We start from the raw sequence: 21,029 nt of genomic DNA, 5'->3' as shown, positions 1-21,029 counted from the left end.
TGTAGCCAAAAGAACGGCCACCCATCCGTATCTTCCGGATCTTGGGAACTACCACTAGGTAGGCTGAGGCGGAGCGAAGAGATCTAGTAGGGGTGTACCAGGAAAAACACTCCTGCAAAGAGATCGGTCCCAGACCTTGAAGAGCCCGAAAAACCAAACACAGAGCTTTAAATTCAACACGTTGGGAAATAGGCAGCCAATGAAGATCCTTGAGTGCTGCTGAAGAAGAGTCGAGGCGCCGGCGGGAGAGTGCCAACTTAGCGGCAAAATTCTGCACTCGCTGCAGTTTGCCCAACAAGGTGACGGGTGCCCCCAGAAGCAGTGCGTTGCAGTAATCGAGTCTGCTTAAGATGATGCTACGCACTACTTCTGGTCTAGCATGGGCCGGGAGCAGGGGAAGGATCTTCCGCAGGGTGCGCAGAAGCACCATATAGGTGGACACTATTTTGTTTACGAAACCATCCAGTTGTAAATTGGGTTCCATCGTCACTCCCAGGTTTCGAACGGAGTCTGCCGCCGCTACCGTGCCGTGAAAGGAAGAGGGCCAAAAATCTTGTGGTAAAGGTCAAGGGATACGGTCTGCCGAGCAGTGCAGCACCTCGGTTTTAGAGGGGTTGAACTGTAAAGAGTTGTTACCCAGCCATTCCGCCGTAGTGACCATACAATGGTGAAAGGTCTCCTGTGACACTGCATTCTTACCCTCAAAAGAGAAGATAAGTTGTGGGTCATCGGCGTAGTTGGTGACTGCAATGCCAAAAGATTTAATTAGCTTGACCAGGGGGCGGAGGTAGAGGTTAAAAAGAATGGGACTGACGGCCGAACCCTGAGGTACGCCCTGCCCAACCCTTTTGATGGTGGACTTGAAGGGAGGCAGGGCAACCACCTGATGTCTGTTGGCAAGGTATGAGACCAGCCAGTCCAGGGCCTGGCCCGACACTCCGGCCTCCTCCAATCTCCTGATCAAGATGGCATGGCTGACCGTGTCGAACGCTGCCGACATGTAGAGCAGCACTAAAAATGCTGCTCGACCTTGGTCGGCACGCAAACGAAGGTCATTCAAGACAGTCACCAAAGCTGATTCAGTTCCATGGGCTGGTCTAAAACCAAACTGCGCCGCATCCAGACACTCAGTCTCCAAAAAACTGGACAGATGTTTTGTAACCAGTTTTTCCAAGATTTTGATCGGAAAAGAGAGCAATGAGATAGGTCTGTAATTTGCTGGACACAAGGGGTCCAGCGATTCCTTCTTCAGCAGCTGAGAAACTACCGCAAGCTTCCAGCTATCCGGGACCTGGGCAGAGCCAAGGGACTGGCAACAAATTGTGTGGAGGGGAGGAAAGAGCTCATCCCTGAACAGCTTCCAAAATTTGTGCGGAAGCGCATCAAGGGGAGAGCCTGAAGATACTCCATCCGCTAGAGCACAGAATTCCACTAAAGAAGGAAGAGGAAAACTTTACAACCGGGCTTTCCCGGCCTCCATCTTTAATAAAGATGGTGATGCAACCACGGGTGCCGGGAGGCTCAATTTACTCAAAATAGTCGCAATCTTATCCTCGAAGGCCTTAGCCAACGAGTCGCATAGTAATTGAGAGGCTGGAATAGCTGTTGTAACACAGGCCGGGCGATACAGATCTTAAACAATTTTAAACAAGGCCTGGGCTTTATTTGAGGCTGACAATAAAGTCTCCTCTAAGAACCTAGCTTTAGTGCATTTGATCTGCGACTTATAAGCCGCCAGTTCTTGTTTAAAGAGGAGTTTGTCAGGCTCAAGATACTGTTTCCTTCATACCCGCTCAGCCCGCTTGCACTGAAGTTTAAGCTGAAGAAGCGCCCTCGAAAATCAGGGCATGGCGATTTTGGTTCTATCTGGCGTTTTCCTCAGCGGGGCCAAATTATCCAGAGAGGCGGTGATTCGCTGGGTGAGAGAGTTGTAACTTTCATCCACATTGCCTCCCAGCCTAAAGGTTCCGGGGAGCAGATTCGGCAGACTAGCATGTTTCAGAAGCCTCGACCATTGTCTACCAATCTTAACAGTTCCCGTGCTACTGTTCTTCAAGCAGCCTACTGGGAAAGCTATTGAAAAAGGGACGAGGGCATGGTCCGTCCAGCATTGCGGTAGGATGTTCCATATTTTGTGTATACTTTAAAATAAGCACTGATTAACTTTACCAGTCGGTGTCTAGCCCTGGGCAATAGTGGTGCGCTTAAGCCTTCGCTGCTCTCTGCTGGACATATGAGGAACTTCAATCATCGTTGTCATCTCTTACCTGTAGAGGCGAACAAGGGGTTTGTGTACTAGCAAAGGATGAAGGCGTGTGAATCATACAAAAGAGAAATGGAGAAGAAATGGATTCTCCAGAGGCCAAAGCAAAATGTGGCCACAGATGGCACCTTAGGATACAAATAACAAGCATTGGCATAGCCAATAGGTCTCGCCTTTGGGACCTTATAAGTGTTTAGCCATGCAACAGTTGATGCTGTTGCACCAAGGATATTGTGCTGCATAATTAAATACTTATAGGGTCCCAAAGGCGAGACTGTCCATCATTTGTTTGCTGTAACACTTTTCGCCCTAAGTGGGATGGTTATGCCCAGACGTGGGTCCCTTGCTCACTGTGCCACTGGATTCAAGCTACTTTATTGTACTTTATTATACTGGATTATGCTAGTTTAACGCTTATCCACACAACTACAGGCATATCTCCACCGGTACATAATAAACTGTTTAAATATAGAATGAGAAATCAATCAGTAGAATTAGAAAACGAACAATGGAAATCATCAGACAATATTGATAAGTAAAGTCTTTCGAACAGACTGCATCTCAACATTTGGTCAAGAATACCATATCCTTGCAAAACATTTTTTTGCCCTCAACCACCGGTTAATTGCCTCAGACACACATGTAAAAATATCTGTAATAATCAACAGTAAAATGAACAGTTATACGAAAAACCTCAGATAGTAAAGACGAGGACATCCTTGTAAACGCTAAGGTATGGAGAAACACACAAACAGCATTATTTCGAAGACTTCATGAGACCAGACCCTGACCATATGTATTCTTGCCATTACTTATAGTGCAAACTTCCTGGAGTAGATACTGTACCTGTATATCGAGGGCTTGTCTGACCGTAGGAATACCTAGAGGTGGAAGGCCTCGTAACACAGCCTGACAATAGATGATCTCTGATCGACATATTATGTAGCCACTTTGCAAATAGGAAAGCAAGAGAATTATTCTGGTCTGGGATTTTACGCTACCAACAAGAAATCGAAAGAAAAACACAGCGCAGATTCAACAACTTGCTTCGATCCTAGAGAGAGTCACAGAAACGGCCGCTGTGAAGTGAACGCTACTGAAATCCAAGTACCTTATCTGATAAACAATTCACAATTAGAAAAAATCAGTCCTCACAGAGCTGACGCTTGGTGTACATACCAATAAATTTGTGTAATATACCACCTGGGGAAAAATGTATTTACCGCATTGCCATGTGTTGAACCCTGACCCTGTGCTATCTAAAGGCACACAACTCCTGCAAGCTGCAGCTCTCTGGTGTATCAAGGACAGCTGCCCCAATTTACATGAGCGCTGCTGCCTGAGAAATAATGTAAAGGTAAGGGAGGAACTCCGAACGGGACACTGCCGTCTCAAGGAGTACTGGAAATACAAAATGGAGACCTCCATGCGAGAAGTGCAAAGATCGCTTACGCATAGTCGGAGCGAAATTTGCATCCCCATTCGCCAAAAATATTATGGAACGGAGGAGAACACAATTCAGTCCCACCGACTTTCGTGAGACAAGACCAACATGCTTTTCTAATGGTACTGACATCCAACTGGAACGTCTGTAACTGACGAATCAGTCCTGCCACAAACGGTCTGAGAGCAAGAACCCGAAAAGGCATACAACTACTGACTGTCTTTGGGTGAAGTTGCCACCCAATTCCATCTGGAGATACCCGAAGTACCAGTCCATCACTGTCCTGTTTGCTATGGGATGCATTCTGCAATGACCTAAATCTGAGAATTTTGTCGGAATGCCATAGGTCCAGGCCAAATCCACCAGGAAGGTGGCCTTGTATTCTTATACTTGTTGCAAGGTCTCCCAGCCGAGATATTGCGCATGCTGAGCAGTATGTGTCAAGAAATCTGTGCGGGAAAGGACTCGAATAACTGAAAGGTCGGAAAACTGTTTGATTGATGATGCTAACGCACCACTACTTTGGCAGTCGCCCAAATGGAACCCTTTGCATGGATAACATCGGAAAAAGACTCCTCGTAGCTCTTTAATTTAGAGCGTGCAATATGTAACTGAGACGCGTAGGAATGAGATAACCCTGGAAATCTAATCCAAGTGAATCAAGGTTATACCCGGAATAGTCCAGCACATGATGTAGCCGAAGAGGGAATCTGACATCGGGAAGGTGTGAGGCCAAGGCCTATGTCTGAGTTAAGATTAACCTATATATAAATCCCGTTAACAGGTGAGATGCCTTGTTCCCTTGGAAATATATATATATTTTTTTTTAAACAACATTTTGTTATGTTATGTTATATTGTGTTTATATAGCGCACGGCTACTCTAAAAGAGTGTCCCGGCGCTTTCCACATGCAGCTCAGTGTAAATAACACAACAGACAAATAACAGACCACAAAGCAAACAAGCATTTGCAATGCAATAGGTCTCGCATTAGAAAGTTTTGAGCTATTGGTGTTGTAAATAACAATATTTCTAACTAAGTTGTTTGTTTAAAAAATAGGAAAGTTTATAGGTTTGTCATTTAAAATGTGACACTTATAGCATTTGTAATGTACTTTCTTGTAATATAGAAACAATATATTTGGACTAGTGATGATGCTGTGGTGCTGAGTGATGTTGTGGTGAGTGGTGATGTGGTGGTATTGAGTAGTGTTGTAGTGATGTTGAGTCATGTTGTGGCAGTGCTGTGGCTGTATTGTGGTAGTACTGTGCTAGTGCTGAAGTACTGCAGTAGTGATGCACAGTTGTGTTGTCTTGGTGCAGTGGCAGCGTTGAAGGATAATGTAGTGGTGCTGTGAGTAAGGGCTGACGTAAACGTTTTTTTTTGTATTGCGAGTACAGTAAAGCGTGCATCGCCTGCTTGCTCATGAATGTTAGAGGCACATAATAGAAGCTTCACTGACACTCTGCCAAACACTGGATGAGTAACGTTGCTGTAAAAACTCTTATTTGGATTGCGATTACCGAAGTTGCCAGTGCAAATGAATAAACAACAAACAGCAGGTGTCTTGGACTCAAGTTCCAGAAGTGCTATGCAAAAGACACTGAACGGTGAACATGGAGAAAAAAACAAGTGGATAGCATGCTTGAGAATGTCACACTGAATATGAAACTTTTCATACGGTCATGGTTTACTGAATGGTGGTTTGCAAAGACCTAGCCATCTTCTCAACCAAGAAGACTATCACGGAGACCTCTGGGGCTCAGTTCTGTGTGATCATAGCTCAACTGTTAAACTTCAGGGATCTAAACCATAGTCCAAAAGGCGCCTAGTCATGAAGCGAGACCTTTGAACATAAGCACATGGTTATTCTCTTCCTAAAATAAAGAGGCTCAAGAGCAGCGTCTATCCTTTGACATGATAAAGGAGAAACGGTCGGCTGAATGTGGGGTACACAGTGACAGTCCCCTGAACAGCTGAAAGTGTCAGCGAAAGACAATGCAAGGTTCGGTGACAGGGTAAATGGCAGAATGTTGGAAAATTAATATTGAAAGTTAATAGCTAGAGTCAGGATCTAATAAAAGGTACACTGGGTGTCAATCTGCACACTAGAAAAACAAGCAGGCAGGAACAACCACCACAGAAGATGGACGAAGAAATTGTGAACCATGCACACCTTCTGACAAAACAGCAAGCATCCCAGGAGGGGCTCCTCTGACAGTGACCTTCCACGGTGAAATGGGCGATAATCGATGCACAAGGAGCTGGGGCGGGAGGTAGTGAACTGGACACAGAGAAACATTGTTCTTCTAGGTAACCCCAATCACTTTTACATCATTATTTACTGCCCAATATCCTGCCAAGAACAGTGCTAGTGGATTATGGTGAGTGCCACAAAGCAGATGCTATCTCGGTACAAGAACAGTGCATCCCCAAGCGCCCTCAGATCTGCATTTTAGACCTGAGGTAGGAATGGGTGGCACAGGGAAAGTTGACAGCAACGTTTACTTGGCGATTTATATATATTGTGCTGCTTTGCTTATGATGTTGTGCTCCTATCCCTATTTTGTGTGCAATTCTAATCATTTCATGAAGTTTGACAACAGCATTGTGTTTGCTCTTTTTCCTCCTTTACCCTCATACGTGGTCAGCAATGGTTAAAGCTCGGCAATGATAGTTTGGATACCTTGACTGGGATCAACCGGCAATCATTGACGATATGCTGGTTTACCGACCTGTCTTTAAATTTCACTGTCAATACTGCATGTCATGGGCCACAATTTTAATATCATTGTCCCCTATTTTAATGTTTTTTCATTTACCTATTGTAAATCGGCTCACTCTTTGAGATGCGTTAAAAACAGACATATGTCTGGCTCAGAACTGCTGTTTTGCCCATTTGAATTTTAATACATTTCTCTGCTGCCGACTTCAGCACCGCGTTTCTAATTCCAGCATTTTGACCGCTTTAGCGTCACACAGCAGAGAAATGCATGTAACCAGGGACAGTAATCCATAAATTCCACAACACATGAAGCTTAATCATTGGCAGAGTGGCGAGTAAAGCACACACCCGCTCGTGAATCACCTCTCCGAGTCTATAAACAGCACACAACACCGCCGCACAGACTCAAGAGTGGGAAGGCTAGCACCCCGTGACAATTACTCCCTCCATGTTTGTTTTTCCTATACAACACCACGCCAAAAGACCTTCTAAGCCAGCGATTGCAGTACCAAGGCTGCGCTGCACACAGCTGCACAAGTCGCCAAGTTCTAAGAAAAACTTATCACCGCCGACGGGCCTGGGATTCCAGAGGAAACGCTGTGCCCGCCTCCCTGCTCGGGGCCGCGCTGCCATTGGCGGACCCCTGAGGCAGGAAGCCAGGTAACGGGAGAGAAGACGTAGGCCGGGCCAGAAGAAAGAAGGAAGTCCCGCCTGCTGCTGGGCTATGATTGGCTGCCCGCCGGGATGGAGCAAAGAAGCCGAGTTCTCCCGCGGCCCGGGGCTCCCGTGAGCTACGGAGAGCCCTGGGGCCGCCCCAGAGAAGAGAAATCCTGCGTAGCCGGTGAGTGGGGTCCGGTGCTGGTGTGTGTGTGTGTGTATGTGTATGTGTATGTGTATGTGTATGTGTGCGATTGCGGCGGCGGCGGGGGGAGGGGGGGTCTTTGTATGTGCGCGTGCGTGTGTGTGTGTGTGTAGGTGCGCTGGTGTGTGTGTGTGGGGGGTCTCTGTGTGTGCGTGTAGGTGCGCTAGTGTGTGTGTAGGTGCGGGGGCGGGGGGGGGGGTGTGCCTGTGTATGCGTGTGCCTGTATATGCGTGTGGCTGTGATGTGCGCATGCATGAGTGTGGGTGCGCGTGCACGCAGCTGAATCCAGCCGGGGAGAAGCGCGTGGCAGTTTCTTGTCCGTCATTCCCCCGAGTCAGCTAGCTATAGTTCTCCACCTGGACCGCATCCTTCGGATGCGTGTTCCCAAGCTCGACCTAAAAAGGGGAGAAAGTAGAAGGCCTAGAGGTTAAAAAGCCAAGTCTTTAGGCTCTTCCTGAACTGAAGCAAATTAGAGGTGCTACGTAAAACCATCGGAAGCGAATTCCAAAGCTGAGGGGCCTTGAAGCTAAAGGAGCGACCCCCAGTGCGGGCCTTTCTCACACGCGGAACCACGGCCATGAAAAGAGATTCTGACCGCAGTGAGCGGGCTGGACGGTAAAAGGACAGCCTCCGTTGCAAATACCTAGCGCCTGAGCCAAAAAGTGCATTATGCATCAGCGTCAAAGATTTAAACATGATCCGCTATCGGATGGGCAGCCAGTGAAGCTTCTGCAGCAGCCCAGAAACTCGTGCTCGCCTGTGCAAGCCAAAAATGGCACGAGCAGCAGAGTTCTGCGCCACCTGCAGGCGCTGGACCAAATAGTCCGGGAGACCTAGAAAGAGGGCATTCGCATAGTCCAACCTGGATCCAAAAGGGCTTGCACAGTGATCCGCCTGTGTTCCACAGAAAGCAGTGGTAAAAACTTGCGGAGCATCTTCAAGGTTGGGTTTTATTCACACAGCATATAGCAGCAATTACATGACCCACACTGTCTAAACCCCTAAAGGAAACCCCCTTGGTAACAAGTTCAGGGAAAGGGTCAGGATGAGAACTAGTGCAGGTCCATGAGTCCTAATAAAATGACTCTCAGTGTATCCCCGGTATATTTACTAACACATCCCCCAACTGCCCACACTCCTCCCTAGATCCCATCATCGATGTCCACAGTCAATTACATTCGTGGTAGTGTGTGTGCACAGGAGCTGTTAATGAGTGCTCAATGTAGTATGCCTGTCATGCCTCAGGGATGGTCTTTTAGAGTGTCGCTACTCTGCTGGTTCGTCGTGTGGGTCATAGTCGCGCAGTGATTGTACTAAAGCATCCCATGCCTGTGCTGCTCATAACGCCTTGTCATTGCTCTGTCTTTGCGCATTCTGAAATCTCAGCACGCTTTCGTCATTAGCCCACTTAAGACACTTGTTTCTCTACCTAGTGCCATTAGTTCCTACTGCTGCCTTCCAGCGTCGTGTGATTTCTCGCTTTGCTAGTATGAGCCCCATATCTATAAACTTACTGGTGATCTTGTTCCTGGGGGTATGGGGAAACCAGTGCAGGACACCCACAGCCATATCAAACACCAAACCCCTTTCTGTTACCGTGTTAAGAGTGTCACCAGCCTCCTTCCAATAAAGCGCCAGGTTGGGGAACGTCCAGAGCATATGACCCCAACTCCACTCCTAACTCCGTACGGCCAGGACATGCTGCGGTGTCCACATTGTAGTATTGTTTGATCTTTCCTGGTGTTAAATACGCCAGGTGAAAGACATAGAAATGTACCAGTTGGAATCTGGCGTTGCGTGTGCTTTTCCAGGCCCTCCTCAGTATCAGAGCCCACACCGTTTCGGGGATATCCTTCCCTATATCAGTTTCCCACTTGAGCTTCGGCACCTCTAGCGGTGGCAGCCCCTCATTGATCATTCTGGAATAGAGGCAAGTGACCGCCTTGAAAGTCCCCGCCGCCATCATGACATATTGGCAAGCCATTGTCGTCTTTGGTTCCGTTGGTCCCTCCTTCCAGTGCCTCTTATTGCTCTCAGTGCTGCATGTAGTAGGAAGTCACCCCCTGGTAGGTCAAATCGTTCTTGAAGTGTCAGATATGGTAACAATGCTCCATCTTCGAATAAATCGCCTATCACCTGGATTCCCGCCTCCTCCCAATTTTGGAGCTGCGACCAATTGCCACCATGAGGTACCGCTGTCAGCATCCCCAGTGGAATTTCGGGGGCGTATGTGTGGAGTACTTTTGCTCTGCGCTGTGATAGATTCCAGCACAACCTGATCGTTTTTTCTTCCTGTGTGAGATCTCAAAAGGTCCAATTTCTGCTGGAGCGCTATGAAGGAAAGGACATGGCGAGGTATACCCAGACACCTCTTATGTTCCGGTCCCCGGACCTCCCGTGCCATTTCTTGCGTGTATATCTGTAGCTGGGCAGCTAAATAGTATAGTTCTAAGTCGGGTACCGCCAATCCCCCCTCGGATTTGGGACTTAATAGGGTGGTCATAGCCACTCTTCGTCGCCCCGCTCCCCAAAGAAAGGATACTATCATGGACTTCAGGAGTCGGAAGGTTGCAGCGGGGATCCACATTGGTAGTGTCCTAAAGTAATAAAGGTGACTCGGGAGCACCACCATTTTTAATAAGGCTATGCGGCCAACACTGACAACGGGAGAGTAGCCCAAAAGGACATGCTGCTCTTAAGTGCTCTCAGACTGTGGTTGATGTTACCCTCTAATATGTCAGTCGATGTATGATAGATGTGCACGCCCAAGTATTTCAGGCATCTGGGCTCCCATCGTACTTCTCAGATCGTGCGGGGTTTCCCCTGACGTACAGGAAACAAGCACGTTTTGGACCAGTTCACCTTTAGTCCGGATATCTCACCGAAGCGTGTTAGGAGAGTTTCCGCGCTCTGCATTGCCTCGTCAGCGTCTTCGAGAAAAAGTAGGTGGTCATCGGCGTATAACGAGATGTATTGTTGCCCAGTTCGGCAGCGCAACCCCCGAAAGTGGCGACCCGTTCGAATCGTCATCGCAAGAGGTTCCACTGCCAGAGCAAACAGCAATGGAGACAGTGAGCATCCCTGTCTCGTGCCTCTCTCAACTGGGTATTGCGATGATATATGCACGCCTGTTTTAACTCTAGCCACCGCTGAGGTGTAGAGGACCGATGTCCAACGCAGGTAGTCTTCTCCCACTCCGAAGCGCCGCAGCACTGCATAGAGGTACTCCCATTCGAGGCTGTCAAATGCCTTCTCTATGTCCACCGATAAAACCGGGTGGCGGTTTTCATGATGGTCGCTCTCTAGCAGGTGTAACAACCGGTGTATGTTCGTGGTCGTATTTCGCGTCGGAATAAATCTGGCCTGGTCTTTGTGGACCAGTGTGGTCATGTGTTCCAACAGTCGAGACGCTAAGATGCTGCTCAGTATTTTGTAATCCGTGGTTAGCATCGACAGTGGTCTGTACAATGTTGTGTCTCTACTCTCCCTCCCCGGTTCAGTAATGGTATCACCAGTGCTTCTCTCATAGAGTGTGGCAACCGTCCCAGTTGTTTCGCTTCCTTATAGACCTCAAGCAGTCTGGGTGCTAAAAGGTCAAAAAAAATTCCGTAGAATTCTATGGGTAGTCCGTCCAGGCCCGGGGTTTTATTGCGTGCCATACGCTTGATGGCACAACATATTTCCCCGACCTCGATATCTCTGCCCAGATCTTTCGCTTGTTCGTGATCCAATTCAGGGAAACAGAGCCCCTCCAGAAAGAAATCTATGGCTGGGGAGCTATCTGTCAGCGTCCGTTTATATAGGGTTTCATAGTATTCCATAAAGCACCACAGGATCTCGGGTTGGGTGTAGACTTCCTATCCGTCCGTCGTGTGCATTGCCACTATTGGGGAGCCTCTCTTCATGGGGTTGGCAAGCCAGGCCAACAGGGTCCCAGCTTTGTCGCCCTCTGCATGGGTCCTGGCAGTATATGCCTTATAGTCGAAGCTGCGTAAGCGCTCTGTTTCCGCCGCCGCCGCCTACTTTGCTTCACTGACCCGTCCTTGAAGGTCGGGGCGGCCTGGCCGTAAGAGCGCCACCTCGCGGAGTGTTTTCTCCGCCTTATCTAGGTCTGTCAGTAGGACTTCCCGTACCCCCACATATTTCCCTATGCAAAGCCCACCCATAACAACCTTGAAGGCGTCCCACTCCATCGCTCTTGTCTCGGTTGTGCCGGTATTGTCCTCAAAGTATTGAGTAATCCCCTCCTCCAGCGGAGCTTGAAAGAGAGGGTCCTCCAACGTTTCAGGGCGTAGCCTCCAGGTGGGGACACACGAGGCGCTAGGAGACCATTGCAGAGCAATTAACAGAGGGTTGTAGTCGGATATCGTTCTCGCTAGGTATTCAGTCTTCAGGATTGCAGGCAGCAATATTGGGGAGCATAATACGGCGTCCAACCTAACATGGAGTTCGTGCATGCCAGAGAAATAGGAATAATCTCGGACATGTGGGTGTTGCGTGCGCCAGGCATCTATAAGTCCCTACCTAGTTTGCCATTCCATTCTACTTCTAGCCACGCGGTGCGTCGGAGAATCCGCCAAAGGGGGGTGTGATCTATCAAGGGAAACATCCAGGACTGAGTTGAAATCCCCTTCCAGTATGACCGGCCCCACAAAGAATTGCGCTAAGGACCCTGATAACTTTGTCAGAAAGGCCACTTGATCTACATTTGGTGCATATATACTGCAAAAGGTAATGTCCCTGCCCCGTAATATTCCTGATACAGCCACAACCTCCCCTCCGGGTCTATGATTTGCTTGGTGAGCTGAAAAGGAACTCCAGCCCTGATCCAAATTAGAGTACCCCTGGCGAACGCTGAGTATGTGGTGTTAAATACCTGGCCCCTCCATCTACGCTGTAATGCTATCCCTTCCGTCTTTGTCAAGTGTGTTTCTTGCAGTAGGGCGGCCTGCACCCCCCTCCTTTGCAGATAGGCATTAACTTTATGGCGACGTGACATGGTGTGTAGTCCCCTCACATTCCAGGTTATACATTTCACATTGGCCAGTTCACCCATTGTCCCACAATGTCCTGTGTAGTCCACCCCCACCGGTCCCCAAGAGCCTCAAGTCTGGTAAGTCGTCAACATCGATGATGAGCCCTCCCTTCAACATCCCAGAACCTCCCACGCCCCCCAACCCCCCAGAATAGGGCCTAGCAATTTCCATCTAGCTCCCGTCCAAACATCCCCAAATAGCAACATTTGCCTAAACCCAACAGTAGCCACTGTGGGTATGTCTTAAGGGCAGTAAGGGAGGGTCGGTCGCCAACGGGCAGCCACCCAAACTCCAAGCCTACTATCGTATGATCGAGCCTTAGGTAAGAAGCATTCAATGGCCACCCACCTCCCATAAACAAACATACACTCCCTCCCGATAACAGAGAAAGCGTCCCATCAAAGTCCGTATACTGAACTCGTACAGCTCACCGGGTGCCTCTAGCCTTCGTCTAGTATTTCTTCTGCCGTCGCTGGAGTGACCACAGGCAAAGGCACACTGTCCGTCTCGATTCGCTCAGTGTCCGAGTGATCATCATCTTTTTCCGATCCCGCCTCTGCCTGTGATGGAGACCCCGGTTGTCCTGTTAAAGCATTCATTGCTTCCAGCACTCTCTGCCGTTCCGCCGCCATTTCCGAAAGTGATGGCCTCCTTATCCCTCTTCGCCTATTGTGAAGTCGCCGCGACTTCCGTTGCGGCAGTCCCTCAGATTCCAGCCACGGTCGAAGGGCTAGGACGTCCTTGCCGGATTTGTACAGTTCAAGCCAGGCATCTGGTGTGTCAAAGAACCTAGAGGTATCGTCCACTATCACACGCAGCCTAGCTGGGAAGAGTAAGGAATATTGCAGTCCCTCTACTCTCAATTCTCCTTTGACCACCAGAAAAGAGGTCTGTCGGCGCTGCGTTTCGGAAGTATAATCCGGGAAAATGTTAACTTTGCTGTTCTCCACCTGATACGGACCATTAGTTCGTGCATTCTGGAGCAGCCGATCTCTGTCCCGGTAGTGTAGCAGTCTGGCTACTACTGGGCTCGGGGGACGACCTTGTTGTGGCGGTTTGGCTGGGACCCTATGTGCCCGCTCCAGTGTGTAGAAAGAGGACAGGCCTTCCGGCGCCACCACCGTCTGAAGCCACTCTTCCAGCTAGCGAACCAGTTCTCGCCCCTCCACTTTCTCCAGTAGGCCTACTATTCGGATGTTGTTCCGGCGGTTGCGCCCTTCTGCCTCCTCAGCCCTTCTCTCCAGCGCGTCCATACGATCCAGCACATTGGCCATTGTGGATGTAAGATCTTTTTGCGCCGGTTCCAGGGTTTGGATTGTGGTCTCTATCAGCTTAACCCTGTCTGCCAGCTTGCCATGATCGGCTCGTGAAGTCCCAGTCCTGTAGCCACCTGTGCGATGCCCTGCTGCAACACCGTGCGGGTATCCGCTATTGCCGTCAGGATTTTGTCCAGTTGCAAATGTAGTTGGGGGTCCCGTGAGTGGCTGGGGTCAGGGTGATCTCCTTTGTCCGATGTCTCGGTGTCCGACACGGGTTGAGCACCTCCTTTGTTTCCTTTGGGCTTCCCCATGACGGTGTCGAGTTGTCCGTCGCACCTGTACAGAGTAGGGAGATACTGCCCAGGGCCCGGGCGCTCCGCCCAACCAACGCTCTTGGGTTGTAATCCAGCAACCGTTCAAGGCGCTATCGAGCGCGCCGCCCGTTTTCGTCCCCTGAAACTGCGTGGTGTAGCGTCCCCAGAAGGCAGCAGGCAAGGTCTCCCTCCCACTGGTCGCTACCGCTGCCAGGCGGGTCGAGCCGCACCTCAGCAGGTCCGTGTGGTGTAGTGGGTAGTCCAGCCCTGCACTTGGGCTCAGCAATCTGTCATCTGTTGACGCAACGCCTATCCTGCGATCGCCACCCCCGCCCGTAGGCCCAAGTCGTGTGTACCCTCCAGACTCTGCCCAGCAGTTCGTTATTACTCGCAACAGTCTTTGTTAGGGCCTTGTCCCGTAGGATCACGTGGTGCGCTCACCCCTCGGAGGTCCAGGAGTAGGCCAGAGGCTGTGTGCCCAGGGGGGTGGCGGCGAGGAAGCCTCTGCGTGCACAATTGGGTGTCCGGGTATCCAGTTTGCGGCACCCCCAAAGGAGTTCCACCGGTGTATGAGCAGTATTCGCCCTCCCAGTGTGCCTGGTCGTAGTTACGGGCGTTTTGGGGACTTTGTCGCGTCCCACCCCGCTGCGCCTCGGCAGCTGGGGTGCTCGGGGCAGCGTTTAGTATCACACTCCTGGTGGCCAGGCAATCCCAGCGGTCACTCACTGAGGCCCCCACACACAGCCGCGCCGCCTCACCTCCGCCGATTCATGCGGCCTCCACACAGCAGCTGTACACTCTCTGTAGATTCCAGCGGCGTCGTCGCCGTGCTTCACTCCGGCATGCAGCTACTGCTTATTACTGCCACGATCCCAGGAGGGAATTCCGGTAGGAGCACTGCTTGCGGCCAAGCTTCAGGCGTCGTCTGCGCTCTCTGTGACGAGTCCCTCGCCACAAGCCTCTCCGGTTGTTCAGGGGGAGGCTCCTCTTGTGCGGCGACATACTCCTCCGGTGCGGCCCCTCAGCAAGCCAGGGTAGTCCAGCGGTCACTCCATGGGGGTCCGTGGAGGCAGTGTGTGGTGGTTCCCTGCACCGATCCCTCAGTCGGCCTCGTCCTGGCCACAGCCGGAGACCCAACTCAATAATCCCAGCTCTGGAGTGCTGGAGAGGATCGCGGGCCCACCAGGTGCCTCGTTCCGACCATCGTCGGGGGGGGGGGGGGGGGGGGGGGGGGGAGGGATTATGGCTCCCGTCACCACCCGGCGCCTTGCCTCACAGGTCCGAGTGTTTCAGGCACTGGGCAGATAGTCCCTCGTCAACGGCAACGGCACTCTTATTCCTCACGTTAACTGATCCAGGCCTTCGTGCTAGACGGGTCCCGGCGGGGAGGGACCAACCGCTCCGCCCGCCGGGCGATTACTCTCCGCGCCTCAGCGTGGTCCGTAGATACGGGGCCGCCGGCTCCGGTCTTCCGCTCCTCAGTGCGCGGCACCCAGAGAAGCTTCACCTCGCTGCGCCCGGTGTGCCTCACCAGTTTTGGAAGCAGAGCGCTTCAGGTCCCACAGGGCGTCACACAGCCGCAGGCAGTCGGGGTTTAACTCTTCCCCCTGGCCGCCATCTTGAGTCCTGCCACCGGAGCCCCCGGCCGACACTCCGTCGATCCGTCCCAAGCCCGCTGGGAGAATCCAGCACCGTCGTGCAGGTCCGCTGTGAGGGAGTCCCTTCCCCCGGTTGGCAGAGTGGGTAGGGGGTCACCAGAATCTGTTCTGCAGGATAAATGCTGGCTCGATCACGGAGCCCAGCGTCTAGGCGGCCTCCACCATCGGCGCCCAGACCACGCCCCCTTCCCTTGGAAAAATAATCACCTATTTAGCAACTTGGTGAGCACTAGAGAGCTGAAGGGGCCTGTGAGAAAATATATCATCAACCATCAGGCCTGTTATCGGAACAGCCGCGAATGAAGGGAAAGGAAGGTGTTGACAACTAGACACTCTCCTGAACGCTATATGTTAGAATTTGTGGAATATGATGGGACAGAAATTGATAAAGCCAGTAGGAATCCCTGAACAGCCCGTCAAGGATCGACATTGCATAATCCGAAGCCTCCGGTCCTGTAATAGAATTCAAGCTAGCCAGGTTCAAGAAGGGTGACATACCCTGAAACCGGTCCCAGGATGCTTATTTCCGGTCCAGGGCGGACGTGGCCTGGCAGTTCGGTCTGGACTGTTCCCATGGGGCACAGGGTCAAGACTGTTTGCATATGGCTGGGTCCAAACTGGGGTGGCATAGTGGGCAAAAGAACATTGGATTTAACCCAGATCTTTTGACTGGGGGGAGAATATTTGCATTGTCAGCATTCTGTCCATTGCTGCAACACGTATTTTCATACAGTATCATGACAGAGAGGGGAATGGCTTTTATTTTTATTAGGATCCATCTGATTAACAATGGTCTTGGTTTATCTGAATCATATTACATACCTTGTGAACTAAAAACACATGCAGTGTTTTCAACAGACCACATTTGAGAAGTTTTATCCTCAGTTCTTGTTTAAAAAAAGTATTTTCTTTTACAAAAAAAAAAAAAAAGTATTTTCTTAACTAAAACCTGGAGTGTAGTTCATAATACTCCTGCCCTTTTGGGTACCTCTGAAATTTTCGTGACACAGTCCCATACCCTTAATTATGCAGCCATAAGTTCAGAGCTTTCAGCTGATGTACGAATGCGAATTAATCCCAAACTACTCCTCACTCTCTCCTCTCCCTCTATGCACCAGCTCCCCCAGCTCTCTTTCGTCCATTCTGCTCTACTTCCATCCTCACAAACTTGCAACCGCACTCTGTTTCCCACCCCCTCTCCTAATCCCTTTAACCTGCCCTATTCTTCTCTAACCATTCCGTGATCCCTGTCACTCACCCACACTTCTCTCTAAACCCGCTTTCGCTCTGTCTCTCACACACATATCCTGCTCTGGTATCACGCTCTCTCCCGTCACGCAATATCCCTGACCCATTCCAGCAACTCTTTCCCTTTTTACATTGGGGTAATTTTTTTTTCACCTCCCCTCCTTTGTAACCTATTTTCCATATTCTGGTCCTCCAGAACTGCGAGGTCATACGAATGGCAATAGCGTTATGCAAATGTGATCATTCAACTGAAAACAAAAAAAACAAATAAAAAACAATGTAATTTATTACACCAATAGCTCTAACTTTCATAAATTCAAGACCGATTGCATTGCAAATGATTAATAGTTGGCATTCGTTAACAGAACCTGATATTTGTGGCTCCTTTGTTGCTCTTTTAGAGCATGTAGTGTATCAGGAGTTTGACTTTTTCCCACTTTCATCGTAATAGGATTACCACAATAGTAAAAAACGTACTTTACATCTACGAATGGAGACTTATTATTCCAATGGTAGATCTTCAATGAGACTTCAGACTAAAAGAGAACAGCTCGCGCTTGGGTGATCAACATGGGGGTCAGATTCTACGCAGGCAATCGCCAGCAGCATGTGCTATACTTGACAGACTAACAGGGATCTTGAGGATGTAGTGGTGTTGCAGGAAAACTGCCCTGCTCTCATAAAACGAACCAACTGAAAAATCTCAGGAAACCAGTCTGATTGTGGTAAAAGTAAAACGTGCATGTAGAATACGATATGGCATGGCCCAGCACTCACAACGATTAGCATTTATTAGGTCAGTTAAGTTACAGCATTAATGACATACTAAATAGAGCAATCCTTTTTCTCAAAAACAAAATATTTTCCGGTTGTAATGGTGTTTAATTTTGCTGAAGGTTCCAATCAAATGCTAATGGTTACAATTTTGTGAAGCAATTTTCTAACATAGGCCGCATTTTTCTTAATGAATCCCTGAAGCAATAACTGACATCAAAGGCGGGCAATCATTTTTCAAACTTATTATTTATTTTTCACTTTTGCAGGTGTAATGCACCTACAGATTAACTCCACTGATGCACCTCCTGCTGAAAAGAAGAAAAAAAACGATTTGCAATGCAGTAGGTCTTGCATTACTGTAAGTTTGAGTTATTAGTGTTGCAGATTATAATAATATGCCAATAGCTCAAACTTTCAGTAATGCGAAAGCTATTGCATTGCAGAGCAATCACGTCACTTGCGCTTTAGCTTTAAGCATCATAAGCTAAAGCGGTGTTGTTGTGATTGCTTCAAAAGTAAAGAAATAGATTTTTTTTATATTACTTCACTTTAGAAGCAATCGCAGCACCCGCGATTTAGCTTAAGATGTTTTAAGCTAAAGCGCAGGCGCTGCCATTGTAACAAAAGTAAATAAACAGAAAAAAAGACATGCGGCCGAGTTCAGCCCCGCAAATAACAAAAGAAAGGTGCTGCTGCCATTATTCCAGCTAATGTGTGCCTCGCTGGCTACATTAAAAAAAAATAAGTGTTGCGGGAGGGCGTGTCACGCCTTCAAAAAAAGCATGTAACATGGGGTGCCCTCATGGGAGGTTACAATAAGAGAAAAGGTGGAACTAAGGAGGGATTACTAAGCCTATTGACCAAAGAAAAGCCACCATTTACAAAGGACTGTGACAGAAGACAATTAAAAAGTTGGGCGGAGCTTCATGCCCATATCCTGAATACAGCGCAAGTGCTGCCTAGGCGAGACCTACAAAATTGGAGGATTATAGACAAGGAGATGGGGCACCCTGACTGCATATCATTCAGTGGTAAATCCCTGGAGCTTTGTGAGTTGAAAGAAGACTCCTAGGGGCCACGGTATAACTGATCTCAAGTTAAAAGAAGACAGACTGTGAGGAAAATGGGATCATCAACTCCTCCACTTTCTTCACAAGGGGGTTCTATTTTAGGAAGTAGAACCACAAGAGAAGTGTCTGAACTGATGCATTAAAAAACTAGACTTTTGAATCTGACTTTGAGCAATTAAAATCCCTGAAAGACACATTGCAACCACTTGTCTGACACAAACTCCCATGACTATAGAGAGGGACACAAGCTCCATCAGAGGTTGTCAGTTTCGCCAGCCTACTTCCCACGCCCCTTGACAGGGTTTTGTCATTCCAGTAATGTCCACGAAAATGTCTCTTAAGAATATAAGCCCCTCTTGCTAGGCTCCAGCTACTACCAGACCTGTCCTAGGCAATAAGCCTCCACATAACTCAAGGGAAGAGTTTTAACTGTACGTGCCCATCAAGCCCATAACTGGCAAAGCAATTTCCAATTTAAAGTATTCCTCAGGCAATCTGAGACCCACGTGAAAGCTGGTTACGAAATTGTCCGGAGCCATTTGACCTTAAGGATTTTAATAGATCTATATCACTAGAATGCCCAACCCAGGCTATTACAGTGAACCATGCGTAGGCAATGCACCGGGACGATAGGTGAGTCTGCACTGGACAACAGATTTGTGGATAGTTTATTAACATCAGGGTACTGTGCCTGCATCCAACCTATGACTCAGGAACCAGAGGTTACATGAGCCACCGACGCAAAGTACTAGAAACCGTTTCACAGTATAAGCTGCTCGCCATGGACGCCATCGCTGAGTGAGGAGAAAGGAATACAGAGAGGGACTAAAGGTACGCTTTAAGAATAGAAAGCTGTAAAAATGGCTTACGTTTCTTATAATGTGATCCCATTTTGCCGAACCATTTAGCCCTAAACGACTGACCCCATAAATGAACATAGGGTGAATAAATTTGGCATCAAAGCAAAAAGAGGACACTGTTCCGGAGGCTGGGTGCAAAAAGTTACCCATGACCCTTCTACGAAAAAGAAAAAGAATGGAAAAAAAAAAAAAGGAAAACAGGGGTTCTAGGTAGGGTGGGCCCATCAACCACGAGGAAGAACTTGTCTTGCCTCTTGTTGCCCTCACACACATCCAGAGGGTGTCATGCTTCATCATCGGGCATTTGCTCCTCGATGGGACCGGTGCTGCAATACCAAACGGGTCCCCCGGAGGGTCACTATGTCGGAGATCTTTTGAGGCATGCCGGATGGTGCATGGGGGTGTGTGGGGTATGGGTCCTATGTAAGGGTAATGAAAGAGCGTGCATTGTGGTTTAAAACTGTCAAAGGGTTGCCTTTCAAAAAGGTAATGTGGGTAATAGCGCCCTTGACAGAATAAAAACTCCTGAATGGAGTATAATCCCAAAAGGGCATATTATGCCTTGATATCATAAAACGGTCAACATGTTTCGCGCCTCTGTCGCCGTTAAAGGTCGTTGGCGCTTCTTCAGGACCCTTTGGGGAACCCGTTGGGTAAAGAAGGACAACTGCAGACTACGGAATAAAACAGTTTCACTTCGTACAAGGAAGGGAAAATACAATGTGGCAACATACAGTATTACTGTGTTTGTATATAAGTGCCATTCTACATTCAGAGAAATTAAAAATGAGCACCGAAGCTGCTGTGGACAAACAAAGGTATAAACTGTAGAGCACTGGTTAACTATCTAAAACATTATACGTAGTTGTAACTATCTAAAACATTATACGTAGTTTTTGAAATATTTCCCTACATGCGTAAAGTTCAGTGCAGTAAGTGGCAAACATTAAAGCATGTTGGCAGGTAAAGCCTACTTTGCAGTGAGTGCACCCTTTAGCCGACAACGGAACTGCTAGCTTAGCAGGGGAGCCACAAAGTTATCTCTGAACCTAAAACAGTTGTCGCTTACCGGCATAGCACCTCCAGATCATCCAGCGTGGACAATAGCCTCTCCTTCGTTCCGCCCTTCTCTAGTACACCGGGCACCACAGCAGCCATGGCTGTTTTGTGTTTCTGCAGCTCCCCCTCTCGCTGTCATTAAGGAAGAAAGAGGACTTGAATTGGGACTAATAGACAGAGAAGACGGACAGGAAAAATAAAGATCCAACTGTAAATCGTCCTTATTCAATACCGCCATCTTGGAGTGAATCATTTTTCGAAGACTAGGAACGGCTTGATAGCGAATTAACGTGTTGTTCAATTCGAATTTCCAATTGGGAGTCATTAGAGCACTCTACACCATATTAAAAAATACTTTCTTTATATTTACTTTTTAAAGTGGTAGTGATTAGAGAAAAATACTGGTTTTAGGTGATTTATTTTGCACCTGCCAGTAGCGTCGTGTTTGGACCA

At 48.7% G+C, this 21,029-nt stretch overlaps 1 protein-coding gene across 1 annotated transcript in view; it reads right to left on the bottom strand.

Moving 5' to 3' along the window:
• MED4 (mediator complex subunit 4) overlaps positions 1-20,720 on the bottom strand; it is a 122,525-nt gene extending 101,805 nt beyond the window's left edge. Inside the window, exon 1 of the mRNA XM_086934989.1 lies at positions 20,587-20,720. Coding sequence (XP_086791115.1) covers positions 20,587-20,675 — 89 coding nt within the window. The 5' untranslated portion in view covers positions 20,676-20,720. The remainder of the gene's footprint in view (positions 1-20,586) is intronic.
• Positions 20,721-21,029: the final 309 nt, after the last annotated feature.

The sequence above is a fragment of the Lissotriton vulgaris genome, chromosome 8, assembly GCF_964263255.1.
Source record: "Lissotriton vulgaris chromosome 8, aLisVul1.2, whole genome shotgun sequence".
Lineage (NCBI taxonomy): Eukaryota > Metazoa > Chordata > Amphibia > Caudata > Salamandridae > Lissotriton > Lissotriton vulgaris.
Note: the sequence above shows the minus strand (reverse complement) of the source record. Positions and strands in the feature narration are given on the sequence as shown.